Genomic DNA, 25,498 nt, shown 5'->3' on the forward strand with positions numbered 1-25,498 from the left:
TCCAAACCCTTATATGTTCTTGAGACGTTTAACCTTTTTCTTTTCTCTTGTCAGTTTTAAAGATTTCTATGACATTGAGCCAGAGAAGTTCCAGAACAAGACCAATGGAATCACTCCAAGGCGCTGGCTGCTGCTGTGTAATCCTGGACTTGCCGATGTCATTGCTGAGGTACAAACTCAATCCTTGATAACCATGCAGGGTATAAGTGACTTCAGATTCCTCTGTGAATCTCTTGAACAGTGATGCTGTAGTAATGCAGTGTATAAGGTTAGTTGAAGGATTTGAGGCTCATTCCAAGTATTCTAATTGGTCAACAGACACTATGGGCTAGATTCTCAAAGCTATTTACTCTAAATTATCATTAGCGCAATTGTTTTCTAAATGGGGGAAAAACACCAAGTAAACATCTCAAACGCGTAAGAAACAGCTTTACTGTAATACTTCATTTAAGCCCTTGAATTAAGAGTTGTTTATTTCTGGTTTGGTAACTTTATTGGGTGCGTTTCTCCTTTCTGAAAAAAAAAATTGTGCAAATGACGAATTAGAGTAAATAGTTTTGAGAATGTAGCCCTATATATAGACATGTATCTGACAGTATAGACATGTAGCACAAAGGCTGTCAGCCTTCCCCTCTTGCCACTATGACAAATGTCTGCGAAATGTGGGAGTCCGAAAGCTCTTGAAGGATTGGTGACCTGTGGGAATTAGACTGTGGCTATTATGGGTAATACAGGTGCATTCCACTTATAACGGATCCTGTTTGAACGGAGTTCCGTTTACAACACATTGAAGAGGTATGTCCCTGCCAAACAACATGGGTTTTAATGGGGAATTATTCTGGTTAAAACGGACTCATTTATAACGTATATACCGTTTAATGCGTACAGTTTTCCTGTTCCACTGGAAGGTCTTTTGCATTGAATACGTACAGTTTAATACATACAGTACTGTTTAATACGTACAGTTTTCCTGTTCCTCAGGTAGATATTTTGCACAAATAAGGTACATCCGGGACAGTAAATGACAGTCACGGTGGCATTTGTGACGTCAGGCAGGAAAAACAGTTGCTGTTTACTTTTATTCTTCTATGTTTTTGTTGGCACAGCCGTTGTACAGTTTAAATGTATAATGTATACAATTTTAATTACATTTAGTGAAATTATATATTCGTAAAATGGTACTACTAAACTCCCATTCTTTGGCAGTTAAGCTTTCTTGTATTGTTTATATTTAAGGTACTTATGTTTGCAGTTACTTACAGCATTGTGAATTGTGTTTACTACGTACTTTGTTTATAAAGTACTGATTTCCATTGTCCCTTGGAGTCCGTTATAATTGGAGTGCACCTGTACTGTACATCTCGTTTTGTTTACCCTTATTTGGATGACTCATTGACAGTAAATAACAGAAAAATAAATTTAGACAATAGCTTTAACATGGAAATGGATTGAAACTCAAAATGTTTGGCTCTCATTTGAGAAATCGTTCAATACAGAATGCACAGCTCACCAGACATGTGCATTGTTGGTAACTATTTCTAAAGTATTTGAAATTAATTCCCAGTAAACCTTTAGTAATCGCTGCTTGTTGATTCTGTAGAAAATTGGAGAAGAATTCCTCACTGACTTGTACCAGCTGAAGAAGCTGCTCAACTTCATTGATGATGACACCTTCATCCGGGACTTGGCCAAAGTGAAACAGGTGAGGTTCTGTGAAATTGACGAGAATCTTGTATGTAGGTTTTCATCATAAAACGACTTGAGAGAGAGCTTGTTTTAACAAAGGGGTTTGGTTTATTACTACATTTGCAGTTTGAGACATTTGTATAATTATTGTGTTATTTTAGCAGATATTTGCTTTCTGTTACATCTTCTCTACATGTTTGCACTGTGAATGTATTCAACTGGAGGTGCTCCCAAGTTCAGAGGATAGACAAGGACAGTGGTAATACCCTTGTAACCAGACTCCACTGTGCTGGTCTAATGCTCTCATTCCTAATACTCTGAGCTGTCTTAAGAAAGGAAGACAGGATTAGGAAACTTAGTGCTGGCTGTTTTTTCTGGAAGCAGAGGTTAAAACAGGTACCTCAGCCAATACCTAGCTCAACCATGCCTCATATGTACTCCAGATTAGCCCCAACAATTCAATATATATTGTTTATTTTTTTTTAAAACAGCTGATGTTTCTGCATAATAAACATTTTTACCCAATTGAATAGCACTGTCAGTAATAAAAGTGCATTTGGCGGTGTGGATAATAACAAACAGATCTATAAAGTAACTGAAAACTACTTAATTGATTTAAATGCTTATATATATAAACAAACATATCTATTAAGTAACTGAAAACTACTTAATTGATTTAAATGCTTATATATATAAACAAACATATATATTAAGTAACTGAAAACTACTTAATTGATTTAAATGCTTATATATATAAACAAACAGATCTATTAAGTAACTGAAAACTACTTAATTGATTTAAATGCTTATATATATAAACAAACAGATCTATTAAGTAACTGAAAACTACTTAATTGATTTAAATGCTTATATATATAAACAAACATATATATTTATATATATATATATATATATATATATATATATATATATATATATATATATATATATATATATAAGCATTTAAATCAATTAAGTAGTTTTCAGTTACTTAATAGATCTGTTTGTTATTATCCACAAGAAATGTTAGGAACGTGTACCTTGATAAAAACTGTTTAATCCACAAGTCAATAACAGAACTAATGTACAAAAGAAAATCTGTTCACTGCAGTCCTGTAGGCAACAGCATTGTCCACAAGGTTTATTTTAATTTTGTTCAAATCAATTAAGTAGAGAAAGAAAATGCTTAGAAACCTTATGGAGGTGTTAAATTAATTTAGGATAATGAGGCCTATTTCACAAGGCTTCAACGGCAAGGCTAGAATTAGGGTACAGAGCTCCAATCAGTACAGAAACCATTACACATATCTTTTTTTTTCTTTTTTTTTATTTAAGGAAAACAAATTGAAATTTTCGGTCTACTTGGAGGAAAAGTACAAAGTGAAAATAAATCCGGAGTCTATTTTTGACATCCAAGTGAAGAGAATTCACGAATACAAGAGGCAGCTGCTTAACTGTTTGCACATCATCACTTTCTACAACCGTAAGCCCAGCCTGCTTTACTTACTGCCTTAGGGTCAGACATCTATTATTTTTATTTTATTATTATTTTTTTAAATTTAGTCATTGCCAATTAGTTTTTTGTATTATTTTCTCCCCAATTTGAAATGCCCAATTATTTTTAAGCTCAGCTCACCGCTACCACTCCTGCACTGACTCAGGAGGGGCAAAGATGAACACACGCTGTCCTCCGAAGCGTGTGCCGTCAGCCGCCCGCTTCTTTACACTCTGCAGACTCACCGTGCAGCCACCTCAGAGCTACAGCGTCGGAGGACAACGCAGCTCTGGGCAGCTTACAGGCAAGCCCGCAGGCGCCCGGCCAGACTACAGGGGTCGCTGGTGCGCGGTGAGCCGAGGACACCCTGGCCCACCTAACCCTCCCTCCCCCCCGGGCGACGCTCGGCCAATTGAGCGCCGCCCCCTGGGAGCTCCCGTCCACGGTTGGCTGTGGAATAGCCTGGACTCGAACCGCGACGTCCAGGCTATAGGGTGCATCCTGCACTCTAGCGAGTGCTTTTACTGGATGCGCCACTCGGGAGCCCCTGGGTCAGACATTTATTAAACAGCATAAGGCTGCCAACGTATTACTGTAAGGTATTTTATGTATTTGTTTACAGGTACGGTATAGTAACATTTCTGAGAATTTTACTTTTACCCCTTATGTAGTATTTATTTTAAGGTTTCTTATTTTCCAGTTCTTGGAAGGGATGACAGTAATAGCATTCCTCACTTTCATGTTTGTCCTCAGAGATTGGTCACCCAATGACCTTTATGCTGTGAAAACTGTACTGTCTCAAATGTACAGTGTTGTTACCTCCCCAGCCCAGCACAAATAGATTTTTTTTTTTCATTCAGGTATCAAGAAAGATCCAAATAAGCAGTATGTGCCAAGAACTGTGATGATTGGAGGAAAGGTATGCAAAGTGTTTTATACTGCTTCACTAGCAAACATTGCAGTGGGATTAGAGTCTTTCAATGTCTGTCATCAACTGAGAAGTTTCTTTAGATTTTACTCATATCTGTTCTATTGTTCTTAATTCACTGATGTTGTCAACAACACTACTAGACAGTAAGGCTCTAACCATTGTTCTTGTTACCAGGGGTTCATTTGTAAACAAAAAGGTATCAGATCTTATGATTAAGGAAGAGGGACAGAATGTTTGTTTGTGGACCTAATGTACTTACCTGAGCCTGAGCCTTTCTGAGCTTGAACAATACCAGTGGCATGCCGACTAATCTGATGCTGTTGTTAAGAGCGCTAGTTTTTTGGCGTTTTGATGTTTGGTGTGTACAAAATTAGTCATTTTCTTACTCATAGACGTTACATCGTAAAATATATTGTTACAGTACATGTTTGTCATTCAGTTGTACATGTTATTTATATACAGCTATGGCCAAAAGTTTTGCATTAAGTATATGGAAAACTACAAAGCGGTATGCAATTCAATATGTTAAGGTAGCATTTTTCAGCAGGTTTCTTTCAACTTTATGAAGCAAAATTTGTTAATTCTATTGGGCTATGCAAAACTTTTGTCCCTAGCTGTAGAGTTGCTTTTGCAACAATGATTTATTTTTGCATACGGCTCATCATTTGAAAATTGTACAGTTCTCACCTGTCAGAAAAGGAGCTGGATCGAGGATCCTGTGCAATCCGGCACACATTAACCCCTGCTTTTACTTATTTAGTACAGCAGGTCTTTCCAGTCAAATCTGGTGGGTTACTGGCATGTACAGCTGGCCTGGCATGTAGGAGGTAACGTCTTGTTTGTTTCGTTGAAGGCTGCCCCAGGCTACCACATGGCTAAAATGATCATCAAGCTGATCACCTCCGTCGCGGACATTGTGAATAATGACCCCGTTGTGGGAGATCGACTCAAAGTGATCTACCTGGAGAACTACAGAGTATCACTGGCTGAGAAAGGTGAGATATTAAACAAAGAGATCAAATTATTCTGAAATGTATCATTTCTGTATCTTGAGTTATTAAGTCTGGCTCCTCTTCAGGTTGTCAAAGTGTGCGTCACAGAATGGTTTCAGTGTATATAGACATTTCTTTAATTTATAAGTGAATGACACTTTAGATCCAAAGTCACTTTTAAGGTTGTTGAGAACCACTGTGCCATAGAGAACATTTTTTCTTTAGAAAAAAACACAAAACACAAAAGTCCAGTATACACAAGGAAACAGTGCAGGCTTTAGTGTAAGCTAAACAGTGCCCCCTGGTGAATCTCTTTCACAACAAAACCTAGAAACAGCTGCAGCTCATAAAGTTCTGGTTGTATACTGGCATTATAGACAATATGTGTTATTTCCCTTCCTGGAAATGGGTATATGTTTAGGGACTTTCCTTCTGTTTGTTTGTGTCACACCCTCATGTGTAGGATTCCACTTGTGAAGCTCACTGCTCTCATGGTTTGTGTGTGTGTTTGTCTGTGTTTGTTGTTCCAGTGGTGCCCGCTGCTGACCTGTCAGAACAGATCTCCACGGCTGGCACCGAGGCCTCTGGCACCGGGAACATGAAGTTCATGCTCAACGGCGCCCTCACCATCGGCACCATGGACGGCGCCAACGTGGAGATGGCAGAGGAAGCCGGGGAGGAGAACCTCTTCATTTTCGGAATGAGAGTCGAGGATGTGGAGGCCATGGACAAGACAGGGTGAGTGAATGTTGAAAACACAGAGCTGAATTACAGGAGGCCTGGGCTTGAATCTGACTTTGAATGGTGTATAATAATACTATTGCAAACTTAACAGTGAACACCGTTGAAACATATTCCACTTTTTATGTGATACTGATTGTCTGAGCTACTAAATACATTAACAGTTGTCATTTGATTATATGCTTGGTTGGGGCCTACTTACATATTCGTTCTTGTTCTTTCGAAAGCTCTGCTGTATTGTAGGATTGGAATATCATAACAATTGGTTGTGCAATGGCTTGGTGTCCCCTGCAGCTACAACGCCAAAGAGTACTATGACCGCATCCCTGAGCTTAAGCAGGTGATGGATCAAATCAGCAGTGGCTTCTTTTCCCCCAAGCAGCCTGACCTCTTCAAAGACATCATCAACATGCTCATGAACCATGACAGGTAAACCACAACAACCACAAAGCACGTCGTCTTATAAAAACCATGCACTGAATATACTGTGGGTTAACCAAGAAACAATATTATTATTATTATTATTATTATTATTATTATTATTATTATTATTATTATTTTATTATTATTATTATTATTATTATTATTATTTATTTGAAAGAGACCTTTATCCCATAACCTGTCAAATCCTGGTTCCACAGCTCATCTTTTTTGTACAACAAGAAAGGAAAAAACGATGTATTTGCCCATTTACAAGTCAGCTTTGCATTTGAAATAAAAAAAAAAAAGTTGGTATATGAGACCAACAGCAGAACAGAAAACGAAGACAATACAATACATTCACTCACAGCCTTTATATTCCTTCACAGGTTCAAAGTTTTTGCTGACTATGAAGCTTATATTAGCAGTCAAGAGAAGGTCAATGATCTCTACAAGGTGGGTTTGCTGTCATTCTGTCTGACTTATAACAGCAACACAAAAACAAAACCAAAAAAAAATTGCTGGAATAAGAAATAGTGATGTAATGCTAACGTTTTTCACCCCCGGCCGGGTTCTGCATTGGGGCTTCATGCCTGTCAGGTTTTGTTCTTCATTTGTATTGTCTGCATACTGAAAGCACAGTCATCTGGCAAATGCACAGGGCCAGGCAGCAGTTCCATTCTCATTTGGAAACATTAAGTACTGTTAAGCAGGGGGTTTTAAAACCTGCTGATATTGAAAAAAAAGATGGGAGAGTGTGGAACAACGCAAGATTGGCTGGCAAGACCTATGGTCAATGGGACAGAGCAGGATCAGTTTCCTCATCAGGTCAACATATGATGTTCTCCCATCACCACCGAACCTAAACCTCTGGGTAGGAGAGGATCCCACATGTCCTTTGTGTTCATCACCTGCAACATTAAGGCACATTTTGACAGGATGTAAGGTGGCTCTTAGCCAAGGACAGTTTATACTTGGCGCCATGACCAGGTGCTGCGATGTTTGGCCTTAGCATTGGAAGACAAGCGTATCATGACCAATAAGTTGCCACCTGTTCCATCAAAACATTACACACAAAAGACAGCATTCCTCCGTCCAGGAGAGCAACCACCAAGAAAAGGTGTTAAAACCAATCCTCGCCCAGGACAACTGGAAGCTGCTAGAGACTGGAAAATGCTGGCAGATGTTGGTCAACGGCTTATTTTTCCACCTGAGATTGCCACCACTAACCTTCGACCAGATATTGTCTTGTGGTCTGGATCAGCACGCCTTGTTCACCTGGTAGAGTTAATAGTGCCATGGGAGGATGCTGTAGATGAGGCTTATGAGAGGAAGAAACTGCGGTATGCTCAACTAGCCACTGAAGCGGAATAGCGAGGATGGAGAGTCCGGGTTTACCCAGTGGAGGTGGGTTGTCGAGGATTTGTGGCACACTCTACAACCCGGTTTCTCAAAGACGTCGGATTCAGTGGCCAAGATTTGCGTCGCACAGTGAAGAACTTATCTGAAGCAGCAGAGAGGAGCAGCAACTGGCTGTGGTTGAGACGGAACGATTCTGGCTGGGGATCTCAAGCACAATAGAAAGAAAGAAACGCTGATGTACAGGTAAGTAAGCTGGGCTGAGTTGAGTGGGGGATGGAGGGGGGTGATTCTGGGATGCCAAAATCACCGTCGAGTCCTCTTGAGGTGTCGTGGGCTAGTCGATGAAACACCAATGATGGAAGGTGCCCACTTGAAGACCCCAGAGATGTACCCTACTTAGCTCAAACCAGACGGTTGTCATGCTGATGCGCTGGGGAGATCGCACTGTGGTTGATCCCCGGAGCCAGCATCGCAGCCATTGTGTGTGCTGATGCACTAGGGAAGCAAAATAAGCTGATCCCTGGACCAGCATTACACTTCAGCCATCAACACCTGACAGAAGGATATCTACATCATCATATGGAAGAAAGTGCAAATGGATGGAGACACCTATGGATCACATTAGTTTACTGTAAAGCTACGTCTTAGTTGGTGCTTATCTTGGCGAGAGCCGAGTTCAAATCAGCATGAAGTTTTATTATTATTATTATTATTATTATTATTTACTTCTTAGCAGACGCCCTTATCCAGGGCGACTTACAATCGTAAGCAAATACATTTCAAGTGTTACAATACAAGTAATACAATAAGAGCAAGAAATACAATAACTACAAGTTCCATTATACGAGAGTAGATGTTTTAACATCTACTCTCGTGTAATGGAAATCATAACTGCAAAATATTTCAGTATTACTACATATTCTACCATAGAGGGTTTTTATAGTTAGGGTTAACATAACAAAATCTTAGTATAAAGTGTTACAGCTGGCAATAAGTAAAGCTTCTCACCCCCATCAACTATATCATACATCTTTCACAGAATCCAAAGGAGTGGACCAAGACAGTGATCAAGAACATCGCTGGCTCAGGCAAGTTCTCGAGTGACCGGACCATTGCGGAATACGCGCGGGAGATCTGGGGAGTGGAGCCTTCGGATGTGAAGATCCCTCCTCCCAACGAGCCCCGAGAGTGAGAGGCCCTGGAGACACAGGTGAAGATCTCAGTGTACAGCAGTGCTCACTTCAAGGAAGCCATTCCGCTTTCAAGGGTTCCAGTGACATCACAGAACCCCCAATGCTGCAGTACTTATCTAGTACCGTTCAGTCTTAGCTTTATAACACATGCTACTGTAGGTAGGACATTATGATATGGGGTTGGGGGCTACTTTAAAAGCACTTTCATAGTTTCATTATGATATATAGCACAGGGCAGTTTTATGGTCCTTTCTTCAGCACAGGCTAAGTCCAAGCTCCGCTGTAGTCAGTGACTAAGTGTGTGATTGTAGTATGTGCCAAAAGAAGCAACATTCTTTTCAAGGCTTCCTCTTCTATAAGAATCATCATCTATATTGACTTAGGCTCTATTGCATTTCCATTTTTCCAAACTGATTGCATTTGTAATTGAATTAGTTTATTATGAGGTTTGTTATGCAGCATACAGGCTGTTATATGGGATCTTATTTCAGTGAGGAATGGCAAACACTGACGCTGACGCTAGCGTCGCTTGAAACTGTTATATTTAGCATTGCTGTTTTGAGAGTGTGCGTGTGCGTGTGTGTGTATGAGTGTGTAGGGCATGTGATCTTCTGTTGCAGCTAAAGGTTTGCATACCATGACAGTCAAGTACTATAGTTTGTATGTTGACAGATTGCTGTGTGCATCATTGCTCTCACTAAATTCACTGGTAATACAATTAAACTAACAAACATTTTTCACAGACTTGTCTAAGCCAAGGCATGTTTCAGTACAGGCACCAATATAAAGAGCTTACATAAGAGCACTTTTATGACAGTCTGCATTAGGAAGTTTCTACCAGTGGAAAATCTTTTTAATTTTAATAATTTTATGTAAAAGCAGTTTTGGGCGCCTATTAAATGTTTTTAGTAAAATAATTTTAGGAAGCTACTAAGTTCATGTGGAGCAATTTTATTTTGGATGGAATTAACACATCACTGATGGGGTATAGTGAAATAAAAGTACAATATTGCTCAACATATGTGCTGACTAGTAGACCTGGGTTCATATAACTACAGGATAATAAAAATAAAAAAGTATGTTTTTTACTCGTGTCATTTCCTGAAAAGAGAAACTAACGCATTAAACTCAAGGGCTGTTAAGTACTGTATTGTTGTTTCTTACAGGTTTTTTCAATCATGCAGTCTGGTTGCTGATGATTACTGGTAAATAATTATTAAGTCATTTGGAAATTAGGAGAAGAATAACTGGTCTGTATCATCACATTATGATTGATAAAACCAACTGTGCTGGACTTTCCCAAAAGTAAAAATCTTGTGTGAAGTGCTTCACATGTCACTCCTTGTGAGGCAAAAATGAGGATTGCTGTGCATGCTTCCCCCAGCACCTTACTGTGGTCTGAGTCTGGTATCAGTGTTTAGTGTTTTTGAATGTACGGTGCATAAATAAATCAAGGAATGTATATAACTTGTATTTGTGTATGTTTGTTTTATTCTTATATTATTATTTATTTATAAGCTTGAATCAAAACTATGCTTCTTGTTGCTATCTTTAAATCATTGCACTATAAATAAATCTCTGAATTTAATCTACTAGCTTCATGAGATGTGTGTACACATTTCCCCCATTTATGTAGATTGGATGTAATTTAAATACAGCTTTCATTAACTCCCTGTCCCTAATTAGGCTTCTTCGGTTCTATAACTGCCACTTAGTAAGAAAAATGAAACAACCAAAAACATAATCTTCACATACTTATTTTGTTTATTTTAAAAACATACATAAAACAATCCTTAACCATTGAGCCAAGTTTAGGTTAGCAGCTTACAAATAAAAGGAAGAAAAAACAAACAAACAAAATCAGCCAACTGTACCCTCAAAACAGATTAAAAGCTGTCCTCAAAAATTGTATTTGTTAGTATTGTTGAAGCTGCTAAAGGTGTAATATACAGTACATTGTCCAGGTTATTTAGACCTTGTTTTGACTCTGTGTTAAATTCACAGAAGACAATACACTGAAAATATATTAAAGGAGTGGTTACTGCACTTCATAAGAAAGGCTAAGATTATTATTATTATTATTATTATTATTATTATTATTATTATTATTGCACTTAGTAAAACAGACGTTGTACAAGCAAGCATTACCTTATGAGTTCATAATCCACGTGTGGGCCAAAGCAAAAATATTAATATGTATATTGTTCCAGTTTATGATTAACTTGACCCTTTCCTTTTAGAAAAAGGATTCAGAAAAAAGACATCCCTGTTTCTATTACAAAAACTAGAACAGCACAGTGCCAGTAGGAGGTGATATACATGAAGCCATCATGCATCCATATTGACACGTTGACTGTCAGGCTTCTAAAAGTCCTGTGTTGGATGGTGCTCAACTATGCCAAAATACATCAAGCAAAGTGAAGGGGGTCTGCTACAGTTTTGTGAAACTGTTACAAGCGCTTTCACAATTTGACATTTACCAACGTTGCTGACTGTCAGGAGCACAATCAATGTAGTTGGTAGACATCTGAGAAGTGAAGCACTCAACTTGCCCCCTAGATCTGACTATAACACACGTATTGTAGAAAATTGCTGTGGATTACCACACTTATTATTCAAGTTTTTGGTGAGAAAGATAAAATGGGGACTCGGGGTAATAAATGACAGATATGTCAAATGATGGCTTGACACTTATTTAAAACCCTCTGATATGCTAAACATTGGTTACACCTTTACGGTCAGTAAACCAACCAATCCTTGTTGCAAATCCGTAGCTTAGCTTGAGCTTCATCTGGGTCGACAGAACTGTTTCTGGAACTAAAACCGCTTTGTCACTCTTATGCAGAATTATTTTTTCCTAAAATTAACATTCATAAAAAATAAAAAAAATAGATTAAAATGTGTTGCCGCGTTAATGTTAATAAACATGCATAGTTTAAAACCTGAAAGATAACTGTTATAAATATGCTAGTGCCTGCCGTTTCCTATTTCTGTAGCTGCAGGTTTCCAGTGCACTCAGATATAACCTGAATTCCAGTGTTTACCCACATAACAATATTACAAATCTAAGGCCCTGTCCACACTATACCTTTAAACCGTATTAGTTACTTTTAAAACGGCTTAAAAGTGCGAAACACGGGTAGCGTCCACACGACACAGCGTTTAATACCGTACTCGAGAACCGGACTCAAGACCACCTCGAGGTAGTCTCAAGTCCGGTTCTAAATTTGATCGCATCAGGTAGTGCGGTTTGTCAGAAGTGTGGGCGTTGTAATACTGAACTACATTTTTTGTGAATCCTCCAGTATCCCAAAATGCTTTTTGATGTTTGGCGAAATACTCAGAGCAGGCTTCTGAAGGACTTGCTATCAGTGTACACTCCGCACTGGGTATTCATTTCTATGCTTAAAAAAAATCAGTCAGGATATCTCTGTTAAACTAGTGGGGAAAATAACAAAAGCACACGATTAAAATTAGGCGTCTGCAAAAATGAAATGCAAGTTAAAAGTAGGATCAATGATGAACAATTCATATAACTTGTCAGCTCTGTTTGAAATAAAATTAAGGTAACCAGCATTAGGCTCAGGCAAGATAGAAGGTAAAAACAAAGATTGTTTTGTAATTAACAGCTTTTTTTCTGAGAAACAGAATCAGCTCACCTGATTAAAAATAAAACCTGAAAACTTCAAGCCCTACGTGTGTGTGTGTGTGTGTACGCACTTGCATTCACTTCAAAATACTTGTTTTATTTCTTTTTAGCAATATGGACCTCTATTAATATGGAGCATAACACATTATTTTAAAATAAAATACAGTGCACAGTGGGATACTATAGTATTATTTCCACTGTTCATTGCGCTGCTACGAACTGTAACCAGATTATTTTAAAAGCGTTTGTACGCATTAAGCTTGAATAAACATGAAACGGTACTTCAGTGTGGACGCTTCGAGCTGGATTAATTAAAAAGTTTGTTTGAGTACGGTTCTCGACATCGGTTATGTAGTGTGGACAGGGCCTTATACAACTGCTGTCATGGGAATGGAGATAAAGATTTGCGGGTCTAACCCTTCAAACAGCAGGAGGTAGGGGATTTCTTTTTATTCCTTTTTGGAAAGAGAGGTCAACAGATTTCCAGCTTATCCACATAAGCTACCTTGTATTTAGTTCAATTTAGCAATTTCAGAATGTTAGAGGCTTGTGGAAAAGTAATGAAGTAATAATAAATTAATGGCTAGCCATAACAGTGCATAAAACAAAAATGCAAAACACTTTCGATTAAGGACCTGTTATAAACAAGTAATACATCTAGAAATGTGATATTGTTTTTAGGCAAGGATACTGGATTTTCCATTCACAGCAGATGCAGCACATTAATTTCAAAGAAACTACAGTACTTTCACATTATTTAGATATGATGTGCAAATAATCCCACCCAGACCCTTCTTTTTTCTTCATCTGTTTTGTGAGGTCCGTGACCCTAGTTTGCAGAATAAAGCTTGTTAGTGCATTTTATCTTTTGTCATTTTTGTATGTATATTTTACGTTAAAAGTACATGCTGTCCTCCTGCACCAAAAATCAAAACAAAACAAAAACAGACCCAAGTATCTGTCTCTCTCTTTCTCTCTCTCTATTTTTAAGGAATGATAGAAATCAACAAAGCATCTTCTCATGCTGATAGGGGGGAAAATTGATCCAGATTCCGCATTGTGCAGCTATGCACGTGACTCAGATGTGCTAAGGAAGTCCCTGGAGAAAATAAAAAATAAAAAACCAGTGAATACAAATATTAACACAGTGCACATTAAAAAAAAAAACTGCACCACTCACTTCAGAGCAGTCAGTTATTAATGGTATTTCTTTGTAGCAATTACTAAAAGCACTTCTTGCAGATATTTTAATGCTGTACCCCTGCGCAGAGACACAGAAAACATTTAGTCTTAAGAGCAGAAGCATGTAGGAGTTGGCAGAAATTCAGATTTTATTATGATTCTTGAATCAGTGCTTTTCTTGTTAGTCATGTAAAGGAGCACTCAGTACATTTTTCTTCACTAATTGCTAAAAAAAAACAAAAAAAAGAAATACCATTTGAAAAAATCTATAATACATTTAGCATAATATTAGCATTTTTAATACTGAACACTATGAGACTACAAACTGAGGTTACTATACATCAGACAAGATTTACTGATAGATTTGAAGAATTCATTCAGTTTATTAACATGGCAACATTAATTTTAGCAATACTATATCATTTTGTTAGCTCTATGCCCTTTAACAGCTTCCTTGTTTTAAGTGTCTTATCTGAAGGTTAAGTTAACAACACAGCCTCCACCCACTCACTGACAGACATAAAAATACACCACCACCTATACATGCTCACTCTCACATACACATCTCACAGCAAAAAACTGCCAGATTGATGCTTGATGTAGAACATCCAAGATTCAAAATAGGTGACCTTGTAACACAGAAGACTTCTCAACTTACAGTGCGACTAACCTCTGGTATCTATTGTTAGGGCAATACCACTCAGGTCATAGAGAACATAACTATTTTGTGGTACTGCTATTTATGGTATTCTAGGTACTGATTGTTACTAACTTTAATAATGTGGATTTTCTCTTGACCTGAAATTGACTTTGTAATGAAAAGCACAAGGTTTATCATCTCGGCAGACAGAAATACACTACGTGGAATACACCTACGACAGTGCATGGCAGTTTCACGTCTTTCATATTTTATTATTAGTTTAGTCAATCAAACCTGAGTCACCTACACACTGTGGCTAATTGAGTTCAAAACCTGGAATGGATCACAGACTGCCATGCAATAGGGAGTGCTGTTTCCATTTCAGAACAATAAGCTACTGCAGGACAATACACCAGTCTGCATTTACAGTCCAATCCCCCTTCTTCAGAAGCGTAGTTACCTCAATATATGTGACAACTCTGGACTCCTGTAGATGAACTTGTGTCTGTAACCGAGGGCCTTCTGGAATGGAATGAACTGAACTTTGTGTCCACGTAGGCTGGGGGAGCTAGCGGCAATTGTATAAAGCTGTGGGAACACAGAACAAAAGATTGTGAAAGAACTCACAGAATGAAATGCCCAGAAGCGCACAATATCCTCTTTGTGATTTTCAAGAAACTGGCACTCTCACTGCAGTGCGTTTGGTAAAAATATACATTACAATGCTACTACTAATGCAAGACAAATCTTTAACTTAACAGCATTACGTTTCTGTTCAGTAAACTTTTCATATAATGACTTTAGTGTGCTCAGTTCAGCTTGAGACATGCACGTTCTCCCATAGCAAACACGTTTATTACATTCACCGTACATATTTAGAGCATCATTTAAAACTTTCTTTACAATACAGGGCAAAGCAGAACCATGAATTAGCCTTTTATTAAGCGCCTGAAATATATAAAGATATACCTTTTTTCCAAGATGAAATGGAACAACGGTATCGTCTTCTGCGTGGAGGATCAGCATAGGACACGAGATATGTTTCACACTGGAGGACACAGGGAATCAATTATGTCAATGTACTGTCACTAAATACCTTTGCTGCTGATATGCTAAAATAGAATAAAACTCTTAGAACCAACTGAAAGTGATAGAAAACCAGGATATTGATTTTCCAACTTGCAAGCACTATGCCTGGCCACCAGAGAGCCAGTGTTAATCTCTCTCTCTGTTGAAAACATGCAAATCACAGTAGTTACTTCTAGTCCAGTCAATCTGTGGTTTGACCTTGAGAAATTTGCAACAGAAATGAGGTTTGTTGTAACTAAAGAACCCCCAAACCCTCCCGAACAACATATCAAAAATGCAGAAAAATGTAGGTGGGGCAAAATTGTTAATTTGCATAAATCCAAGATGGCCACTCAGTGCACTATTTTCTGTCAATATGGTTCTGTATATATTATATTTAGAGGAGAATTGTTAAAATGATGCCAACAACTTCACATAAATATTCATACCGACTACTTTTAGAAAGACCTTGGCCAACTAAGTATCCAAGATGGCTACCATTTTCAAGATGGCCGCTGATTCTTCCTTTGAAGTATCAACAGGTCTACCTAGGCGTGGTTGTTTGCCTTCGTAAGTGGACTGGTATGTTAAAGGTGGCTGGTTCCTTGTTTGGAAGTTGATGCTGCAGACCTGGTGGTAAACAGCATCTGTTGCATGCAAATCTTGAGCGAATTCAATCCTGCTGTAAACCTTCTGTGCCCAGCTGTCACCACGCTCTTTGCAAGCATGTTTAACTGTTGACTGAAAATCTGCAGTTCTTACAGGGAAAACACCACTGCCCCTCCTTGAACATTTAACAGGCTGACCGCAAAATAGGCAGTGTTCACTAAATCTGAAACTAGATTCTTGCGAACGAAGGCTGCGACTGGTGGTTGGTGCTTCTTCATTTTGTTTCTTGAGGTCATGGATAACAACATTCTTGTTGCAGTACTCCTGTCGGCATGTTTGATGCACACTTTATCCCGCACATGTGAGGATGCTGTGTCCGTGTAATTCACCTGCTTTGTTAATACCACTGCTCCCTTTCTCACGAAGTATCACAATCTGTTGCCCATTGTACAGTGGTACTTTGCAAATGAAACAGTGGTCCATATTCTAACAATATGTTGAGAACACAAAAAATATTTTGAGGACACAAACAATATTTTGAGAACACAGACAAAACTAAGTTGCTAAACAACACATTTAAAATAATCATTTTCATGGAGCAACTAAAGAATGCAGCATTACTTGGAACAGCAAGCCCAGAGCAACTTGCTCCTATGCGATGGACACTTAACCTTGACAGCATGTCATAATTAATATTATCAAACTATTAGTTTACAGAACAAACACAATATAACTTCCGTTTTCTACGGTAGATCAGAAGTCCAAAACACAATTAAAATATTCTGAGGACACTAACAATATTTTAAGGACACAAACAGTATTTTAAGGATGCAAAAAAAGATTTTAAGAAACACAAACAATATTTTGTCTGTGTTCTCAAAACATTGTTTGTGTTCTCAAAATATTTGTTGCTAGTTTTAATATTTTTTATTAGTTTTAATTATTTATTTATTTATTTTTATCATATACTAACTACAATGTCAATCATGATGGCACTGAGTGTCCATTTTGGATTTATGCAAATTAACACCCCCCCAAACCACATTTGTGTTGCAGTTTTGTCTAGGTTTGGTCATTTATTCTGCAAGATTTACTGGACTATTCAGCCGCGTTAGAATACATCTGGTGACTTCTGTAATTTTCCATAAAGGACCTACATGGATAATTGTGTTAATTGCCACAGCTACTCCAATTGTTTAAAAGCTACTGTTACAGTACACTAGAGATCTAGAAAGTCTAACACACATGCAAAACAAGATTTTACTGTTGACATGAGAAAAAAAATATCAGTCAAAAAGTGGGAAGAAAAAAAAAGAGAGAAATTGTAAAATTAGCATACTTCTCATCGTTTGCAAATCGTATACCGCTTGCAGTTATTGGATCTAAAAAGAACCAGTCGAATCCAGGCAGGTTTCTATAAATCTACAAGGAAGGACAAGCATCAAAGGTCAGTGTTCATTATACAGTAAAAACAATGTTGTTTTTAAAAGCTTGGTCACAAAAATGAAAAAGGCGGCAAGGTTTTTGTGGTATAAATATTAATTATGTTGTGAATCCTGTGCTTACTACATTGTTGAACAATTTCAATTTCTTAGGAAAGTTTGTTATGCCCTTTCCTTCATTAAAAATAAATGGCTCACATTAAATGATAGCCAACATAATAACATTGATCTAAATAAATCATTATGCAGCCCATAAAGGGACAATGCTACACTTTACATACAACAAAGACTCTGACATCTGCTCAGTTTAGTATAATTTATAACTAGGCTTGCTACTTTCCGATATTAAATCGGTAAAGCTTGTTAAACGTTGAATTCCCAAACAATATGAGTTCGACTGAAATAAATTTACATAGGATAAACGTTGGTAAAACTTGCTGTTTTTTATTTTCTTACCAAAAATAATCATTTAGAAATCATCTCTAGTTTGTACAGTTTTTATACTTTATTATTATTTATTACTTAACAGACGCCCTTATCCGGGCGACTTAAAATTGTTACAAGATATTATTTTTACATACAATTACCCATTTATACAGTTGGGTTTTTTACTGGAGCAATCTAGCTAAAGTACCTTGCTCAAGGGTACAGCAGCAGTGTCCCCCACCTGGGATTGAACCCACGACCCTCCGGTCAAGAGTCCAGGAGCTCTAACCACTACTCCACACTGCTGCCCTCGTCGATTTGGCAAAAAAATAAAAAATCGAATGGTAGCAAGCCTATTTATAACCTACAAATTGTTAGTTCTTTGTACACAAGAAGTTTGTAGGGCTAAAAATATTTCTGCATTCAAAGGTCAAATCTGAAGATAACCGGATATCTTTTGAAACGGCACATCCTGAATTTTTATCTTTTATTTTATAAAATTACAATGACAAAAATAATTTCAAGAATAAATCTACTTGCCACTGAAAATGGATGGCTTTTAGCTTCTTCCCGTATGTTGGTAAATGGAGACTCTAGGATTAAGGCCTCAGGAGGACTCCCTGTAACAAAATCAGAAGAATGCAACAACATTTTAAATTTAAATTACAGTAAACCCCCTTTAATACCACTAAACAACAATTGGTTACAATAAGTAGAATCGTTTTTTAACAGGAGTCTGAAAAAATTTGCATTAGAACACAGAAGTGTGGATACAACAAACTGTCGACCTTGCTTTGGAACTCAAAACACAATACTAGGTGTTGCATTGATTCCATGTGCATTGATATCATTTCTTTATAAATCAGTATGGTAAATATACTGTAATTAAAAACACAAGCTGTAAACATACACATTGCACTATTTCAATACTGTACAGCAACAAACCCATGTTTAATTTAAATGAATGGCACAATCTGGTACTGTAACAGATAACTGATGCAGGTGCCTGCTGCTGGACAATGGCACCTTAAAATACAATGTAAAATACAAATAAATAAATAGACTTTTATCTTGCCTCAAATCAAAACCAAACAAACTCCCAATTTAGAACACCACAGTGTGAACTACAAGTGACTCCCTATGGCAACACTCTAATAGTTACATATCAAAAGACACGTCACACAGGTGTTTCATAACGTATTGGCAACAGCAAGTGGTGCTCAGATCTGGTGAGTGAGAATGAGAGGTAAAAACAAGTGTTTATTAGTGACTTGCATATCTCAGAAAAGCAGCTCTCTAAATATATGTAAAAACGTAACATATACATGCAAATGGATGTTATACAAACTACCCCTCCTGGGATTGGCTGTTTCACCTATTTGTACACCAATATCCAGTGACCAAGGAATGAGAAACCACAGAATCAAGACAATTATTATTATTATTATTATTATTATTATTATTATTATTATTATTATTATTATTATTGTCTTTATTGCGAGTAGATTAGCTGTTCTGCAACATCACATTTGTAATGATGCCTGCCCATGTCTCTATGTGCTGGAGAACTGTAGTCTCTTTTACAGAAAGCCCAGCAGTCCTGTCTGTGTTTGAAAAGCAAACTCTGCAGCAGATGCAGCCTAATCAGTTCGGCCTCTCTCGGCAGCAACTAAAACAGAACAGGCAGCTCCAATGCAGGGAAAAGAGAAAGGAGTTATATTTAGCTGTGAAAGATGTGCTTACATAATGAGCATATGCTTACCTCTTTCAGACAGATGTCTTGCTAAGTTTGAGGCTACGCTGAAAGAGGAAATAATAAATCTCATTAGTGATGTTCCATTTGAGGTTTTTATTCAAAAGAGCCAGAAGAGAGAAATACATATATATTAAAATTATATAATATATGCTCGTCTAGAGCTAATAACTCACTGGAGCATAAAAGTAAGGGAAAGTTCCATTTTTATGGTGTTCTGGCACTCCACTCTACTGTATTGAACTTTCATATTTCAGCCATTTCAGCACTGCCTTTCAGTGAAATATTTGTATCTTATCATTATCTAAATATGAACGAATGTTTATTAAGATACCTATGAAGATGATAGCAGTCCAGGAGGCAGATCTAGGGATCTGCACAGAGAAGCCAGGCAGTGGTCAAGACAAACCCAGCAAGGCTCCCGAAATCTTTTTTAAAAACATGTCTTACAGCATTGAATGCAATTCTTGATTTCTCAAAGGTAGGTCTTCATACAGTATGGCAAATACATCAAATTGTATTATATATGTCTCGCAGGGTTACCTCCAGTTGTTTTAAGAGTGCAGTCTTGTGCATTCACCACAAATGGTCTTGTACAAAGGGTGCTAAGAGACAGAAATCTTAATATAAGAGGTCCCTTATAAATGTTTGCCATGGTATTTTTGCAGTATTCTCCATGCTTTTCCCATGGTTATACTATGCATTTACCTTAGTTCACCCTTGTTTTCCATGTTTATTAATACACTACCATACCTCGAAATTCTTTACAATGCTTTATTACACTTTGCCATGGTTTTACTATGGGAAACGTTTATAAAGGTTCGCCCCGCGAAACATATAAGATATTATTTCCCCTGTCAAGTTGCTACAAAAGAACACTGTAAGCAAATGAAATGTTTTTAAAAAAGTCAATTAAAACTTTGTATTCAAAGCCACTGCACTATATAAAAAAAAGAAACAATACAACTGTGGAGAACACAATACACCTGTGGAGAACACAATACAACTGTGGAGAACACAGTACACCTGTGGAGAACACAGTACACCTGTGGAGAACACAGTACACCTGTGGAGAACACAATACACCTGTGGAGAACACAGTACACCTGTGGAGAACACAATACACCTGTGGAGAACACAATACAACTGTGGAGAACACAATACACCTGTGGAGAACACAATACACCTGTGCAGAACACAATACACCTGTGGGGAACACAATATGGAACCAACTAAATGTTACCGTGCTGTTGCATAGTGTGATGCTTTCAATAACACAAATCGTTGGGCAGGCAACTATTCCACTCACCCTGTTCCTAATGAGTGACCCCAGATATAAAGTGGGTGGCTTCTGCTCCTCTTTTTCACCCAGTCATACATAAAGATTGCATCGGCAGTCATACCGCCTTCTGAGGGGCTTCCATCAGAATCCCCCCACCCTACGATACAGAATTCAAGAATGCATTATTAGTAGTAGTAGCAGTAGTTTTAATATAAACATAATCATATACATTTTCCTTTGTTTCCCATTTTAACCCTATCATATTATTCTTTCAAGGGTTTATTCAAAATCAATATTATTCTACAATAAACCTTGGGAAATCTGTGACCTGTAGTCTTACTATTTGAGATGTTTTGATACATTGCTCTTTCCCTCACCTTACACATTAAGTGATTACCTCCATCTAGAATTTGAATAATAGATTATTTGTATAGTTGTTAAGAGAATAATAAAAACAATTGTACCTACGTTATTATTATCACCATCATTGTTCTTATTACTTATGTATGGGTTTGTTTAAAATAAATGAAATCAATGTTAAAAAGACCCAATACTCTCAAAACTACTCATCAACAATTACGAATACAGTAATAACTACAATAATAATATCATCGCATTTGACTATCAGTTACTATTTAATATTATTCAATAAATGAAAAGCATTGCTACTCACCTCTGTAATCAAATGTGACTACATGGTACCCTAAGGAACTAAGGACCTACAAAACAAAACAAAAAAATAGCAACTTTTACCAGCTTTCTTCACTGACTGACTGACTTCACATACATGTCAGTATTGCCTTTTATTATTATTATTATTATTATTTGTTTATTTAGCAGACGCCTTTATCCAAGGCGACTTACAGAGACTAGGGTGTGTGAACTATGCATCAGCTGCAGAGTCACTTACAACTACATCTCACCCGAAAGACGGAGCACAAGGAGGTTAAGTGACTTGCTCAGGGTCACACAATGAGTCAGTGGCTGAGGTGGGATAAGACTTGTTCAATGATAAGCCATCTATTGGATTACACTAGTGCTTTATATTTCAGAAACTAATGTATTTCTAAGCAATACTATTTGGTTCGCTAACAAACGAGCTACAGGAATAGATAGGTAAATTAAACAACGTAGCAGATGTATAAATACACCAAGAACTACAAGTTTGAGACTGCATGTGCTGCACCTGCTGTAACATCCTTATACAACACCTAAAGCACAGGGTCTTCTTAGTAAATGTGGTTTCCAGCGAATATGAAAATGTGGTTGTTTGGTGATTATTTAGCTGCTGGAGCAATAGCCAGTGCTGACATTAAAGAAAGTGAGAAAGTACCAATGTCTGGAACATAGAATATGTATCAAAATGTGTATCCGAGCTGAGCCTACAGGGAAGGATAAGCACCTAGTAGATTCTGAACCACAGTCTGAAGGACTGCATACCAATACAAAAATACTACTTTCCACTAATAAAGAAGGCCCTGTGTTTTAAAGTGCCCCAAGGTTTTCCCCTGGGTTTGTAAAAACAGAGTAAATTCTCAACGGCTAGCATGCTATAGTCTGTAAATGTATACCTACCTTATATAGCTGCACTCTGTGGTCCCCACCCCTGCAGAAGGAAAGGATGTGTATTTAGTAGAGATGTGTGAACTGGTTCCTTTGAAACAAATATCAGGGATCCAGTTCCAGTGAGTACTATTATGTTTTTACTAACATGAATTTGTCAAAAATACATTTGATAGCTAGAATTTATATTTATTCGCTTGATAATAATTCAGTCTCACTTTGACATGATGGGATGATCAGATCTTCTTCAGATTGGCTTCGGGTAAAGTGAATCTTCTGCACCTCGATGGGATCATTAGCAAGACAACCCCAAGCCGAACACGACACGATTTCGTCTATCTCATGTAATTTAACACCAAACCAATGGGGTTGTATTTCGGTTTGGGATCCTAACATGTACACTGACCTGTCTGCACATACCATGTGGTTAAATATTTTTTTTAATTGTAAGCTTTGTGAAATTTGCAATTAATAAGGTTCTTATAAAAGCACACAATGGTTTCACTGTTGTAATAAAACTGTTATTGTTCAAATTGGAGATAATTGATTATTTTTTACTTTAATTATACAGGGTGATTCCAGGTTCCACAATAATGTCAGAGCATCACAAAAGCTGCATCGTTTATGTATCATTTCTTACATGTACAGTTTCTGTCAATTATGTTTCCTTTGCACCTTTATGTATCCTCCAGTTACCCTCAAACCCCCCCCCCCCCCCCCCATCCAAAAATCCCCTCAAATGCACATCACTAGTATTTAGTTAAGTTAATGAATGTGCAGAATGAGATGAATCACTCTATAATATTAAAGGTAGACCTGGGACAGCACCAAAACCAAATGTGCTTTTTGCATTTCAATGCAGATTATAGTGGTAGAAGACAAATCTTACAATTTAAACATGACTTTAGGGGAGAGCTATAGTGATTGCAATAGACTGGCCTCCTGGAAATTACTTTGCGTGCGTGCATGCGTGCGTGCGTGTGTGCGAGCGAGAGAGAGGGGGAAGCTAACACGTCATTCCTTTTTATCCACTTTAAAGATTATCTGGTCTAAGATTATCAAGTTAACTGATTCAAACGAAAGCTGACATGTTTGCAGTTAGCCTCAACACCCAAATATTGCCCATTTGGAGGTATCCAATACAAGCATCAGCAACAAAGAAGAATACAATGCAGTAATTCACAGGGAAAGGCATACCTGGTCCCAGCATTGCCGTGTAAATACAAGATAATGTGGTGGGAGGAGTCTAAGGTACTTTCAAACCAAGCCTGTTCCTTTCCCTGAGCCTCCTTCTGCAGAGCCTCGGGGACAGTGTGCCTGCAGGGAACAGCAATGACATCAGCAGTGTCAGAAACACCATGATCGGTTAAACAGCCTTTTTACAGCAGATAAAACTGTACAGTACATAAAGAAATGTGAGTTTCTGGGAACAAAACGAGGCCTCCCAGTCCCAAGTGTCCTGCTGGTGATATGCATAAGAAATGGTTAACAGTATGAAGCATTAATCCCCTGTTAACACATGGGGAATAACTTCCCTAGTCATTTAATTGCTGGGAACCCTTTTCTGAGGATAAATCGCTAAAAAAAAAAATCATCATTCTCTTCCTCCTGGGAGTAACCGCCTTCCCAGCATAGAACCAGCACATGCGAGACATTGCCAGTCTTGCTTCAGCCTTGGAGGATGCTGATGGTCATCCCAACCCCCTACTACAATCTTCGTCTTCTTACCAGACACCAATATTGAGCCCCTCCTCTGGTTGAAGGTAGAAGTTACAGGTGTGGTTCAAGCCTTGGTCCTGTGGCTTCTTCAAGTCAATGAAGTATGGCATACGCACTGAAACAAGACAAAAGTCTGTAATAACATAAAACGTACCTACTCCATACAAAAGGTTTAAATAAAACATTATCACCCCCATGACCTTCATACACATCCTTATGTACAACTTATTTATTATTATTAGTTATTTATTAGAAGACGCCCAGGGCGACTTACAATTGTTACAAGATATCACATTATTTTTACATACAATTACCCATTTATACAGTTGGGTTTTTTTACTGGAGCAACCTAGGTAAAGTACCTTGCTCAAGGGTACAGCAGCAGTGTCCCCCACCTGGGATTGAACCCATGACCCTCCGGTCAAGAGTCCAGAGCCCTAACCACTACTCCACACTGCTGCCCCTATACTTCATACACAAGGTTGTGATGGTCCATCTCTATCCCCCCCCCTCCCCCCATAAGGAAGGTCAGCATGTTACAGTAGTTATCCATGAGTATGTGTTGCTATAAATAATCCACAAATTTGCCTACATAAAACAAAAGAGTTATGCTATTGCATGGACACCCGAAAGGTCACAATGACATAATACAGCACGGTTTTTACAATCTACTGTAAGACTAAACTTTTGACAACTAATAAATTAAATTAGAGGCTACTGAACATTTTATAATAAGACTGAATGTATCCTTTTTTTCCCCCTCCATGTGTGGTTAGTTTGATCTTTGAAGATTTATTTATTTTGTTTTTAAAAATAAAAATTTGGTGGGAAACTATAACACGGTTCTGCAGCAACAGCCAGGGCAGATGGCATTATTTGTTTGGGAATTTCTTCATGAAGCTGGGAGACTGCCTGGAGCACACCTTCTAGACAGGAGCACATGCTCTGGGCTGTCTCAACAGCCAGAAAAGGTTCATCATGTACCCTAACAGTTACTTTATAAAGGCAGCATATGAACATATCAACCATAGTTTAAATTGAAAAGAGAAACGCTACTACAAATAATACACAAAGCATAAACAACACACAATGGGTCACATTTTCAAAGTGTTTACTACTCCAGTTTCTAATCATTTTCTGAAGAGGACAAAATGACACTCATCTTACAAAATGTGAAACAACCAAACTTGAGGGCGCTTTTGACCTTGGATTATATAACTCTTCATTTGATTCTAGGTGCAAAACATTGGAGCTAATTAGGACTAAAAGCTCCGTTCAGACAGCTCTACAAAGCAGCCTGTAAAAATGGTTATTGACAGATCTTTGATACCACATGAAGGGATTT

The 25,498-nt window shown here is 37.8% G+C and overlaps 2 protein-coding genes across 3 annotated transcripts in view; one reads left to right on the forward strand and one right to left on the reverse strand.

Annotated features, from left to right (window-relative positions):
• The window catches only part of LOC117411145 (glycogen phosphorylase, brain form), a 29,579-nt gene extending 19,288 nt beyond the window's left edge, over positions 1 to 10,291 (forward strand). Inside the window, exons 12-21 of one of the 2 annotated variants that reach the window (XM_034018339.3) lie at positions 55 to 169; positions 1,601 to 1,702; positions 3,022 to 3,169; positions 4,042 to 4,100; positions 4,966 to 5,107; positions 5,635 to 5,842; positions 6,140 to 6,274; positions 6,655 to 6,721; positions 8,667 to 8,837; positions 9,987 to 10,291. In XM_034018339.3, the coding sequence (XP_033874230.1) occupies positions 55 to 169; positions 1,601 to 1,702; positions 3,022 to 3,169; positions 4,042 to 4,100; positions 4,966 to 5,107; positions 5,635 to 5,842; positions 6,140 to 6,274; positions 6,655 to 6,721; positions 8,667 to 8,819 (1,129 nt within the window). In that variant the 3' untranslated portion in view covers positions 8,820 to 8,837; positions 9,987 to 10,291. Of the gene's footprint in view, positions 1 to 54; positions 170 to 1,600; positions 1,703 to 3,021; positions 3,170 to 4,041; positions 4,101 to 4,965; positions 5,108 to 5,634; positions 5,843 to 6,139; positions 6,275 to 6,654; positions 6,722 to 8,666 lie in introns of both variants that reach the window. The other variant, XM_034921657.2, reaches the window with a different exon arrangement.
• Positions 10,292 to 10,566: 275 nt separating this feature from the next.
• LOC117410665 (lysophosphatidylserine lipase ABHD12-like) overlaps positions 10,567 to 25,498 on the reverse strand; it is a 34,114-nt gene continuing 19,182 nt past the window's right edge. Inside the window, exons 4-14 of the mRNA XM_034017384.3 lie at positions 24,163 to 24,268; positions 23,632 to 23,751; positions 22,447 to 22,477; positions 21,545 to 21,590; positions 20,899 to 21,028; positions 19,599 to 19,636; positions 18,377 to 18,456; positions 17,308 to 17,390; positions 15,261 to 15,339; positions 14,752 to 14,879; positions 10,567 to 13,568 (exon numbers count right to left, since the gene is read on the reverse strand). Of these exons, the coding sequence (XP_033873275.3) occupies positions 13,535 to 13,568; positions 14,752 to 14,879; positions 15,261 to 15,339; positions 17,308 to 17,390; positions 18,377 to 18,456; positions 19,599 to 19,636; positions 20,899 to 21,028; positions 21,545 to 21,590; positions 22,447 to 22,477; positions 23,632 to 23,751; positions 24,163 to 24,268 (875 nt within the window). The 3' untranslated portion in view covers positions 10,567 to 13,534. The remainder of the gene's footprint in view (positions 13,569 to 14,751; positions 14,880 to 15,260; positions 15,340 to 17,307; positions 17,391 to 18,376; positions 18,457 to 19,598; positions 19,637 to 20,898; positions 21,029 to 21,544; positions 21,591 to 22,446; positions 22,478 to 23,631; positions 23,752 to 24,162; positions 24,269 to 25,498) is intronic.

The sequence above is a fragment of the Acipenser ruthenus genome, chromosome 6 (genome assembly GCF_902713425.1).
Source record: "Acipenser ruthenus chromosome 6, fAciRut3.2 maternal haplotype, whole genome shotgun sequence".
NCBI lineage: Eukaryota > Metazoa > Chordata > Actinopteri > Acipenseriformes > Acipenseridae > Acipenser > Acipenser ruthenus.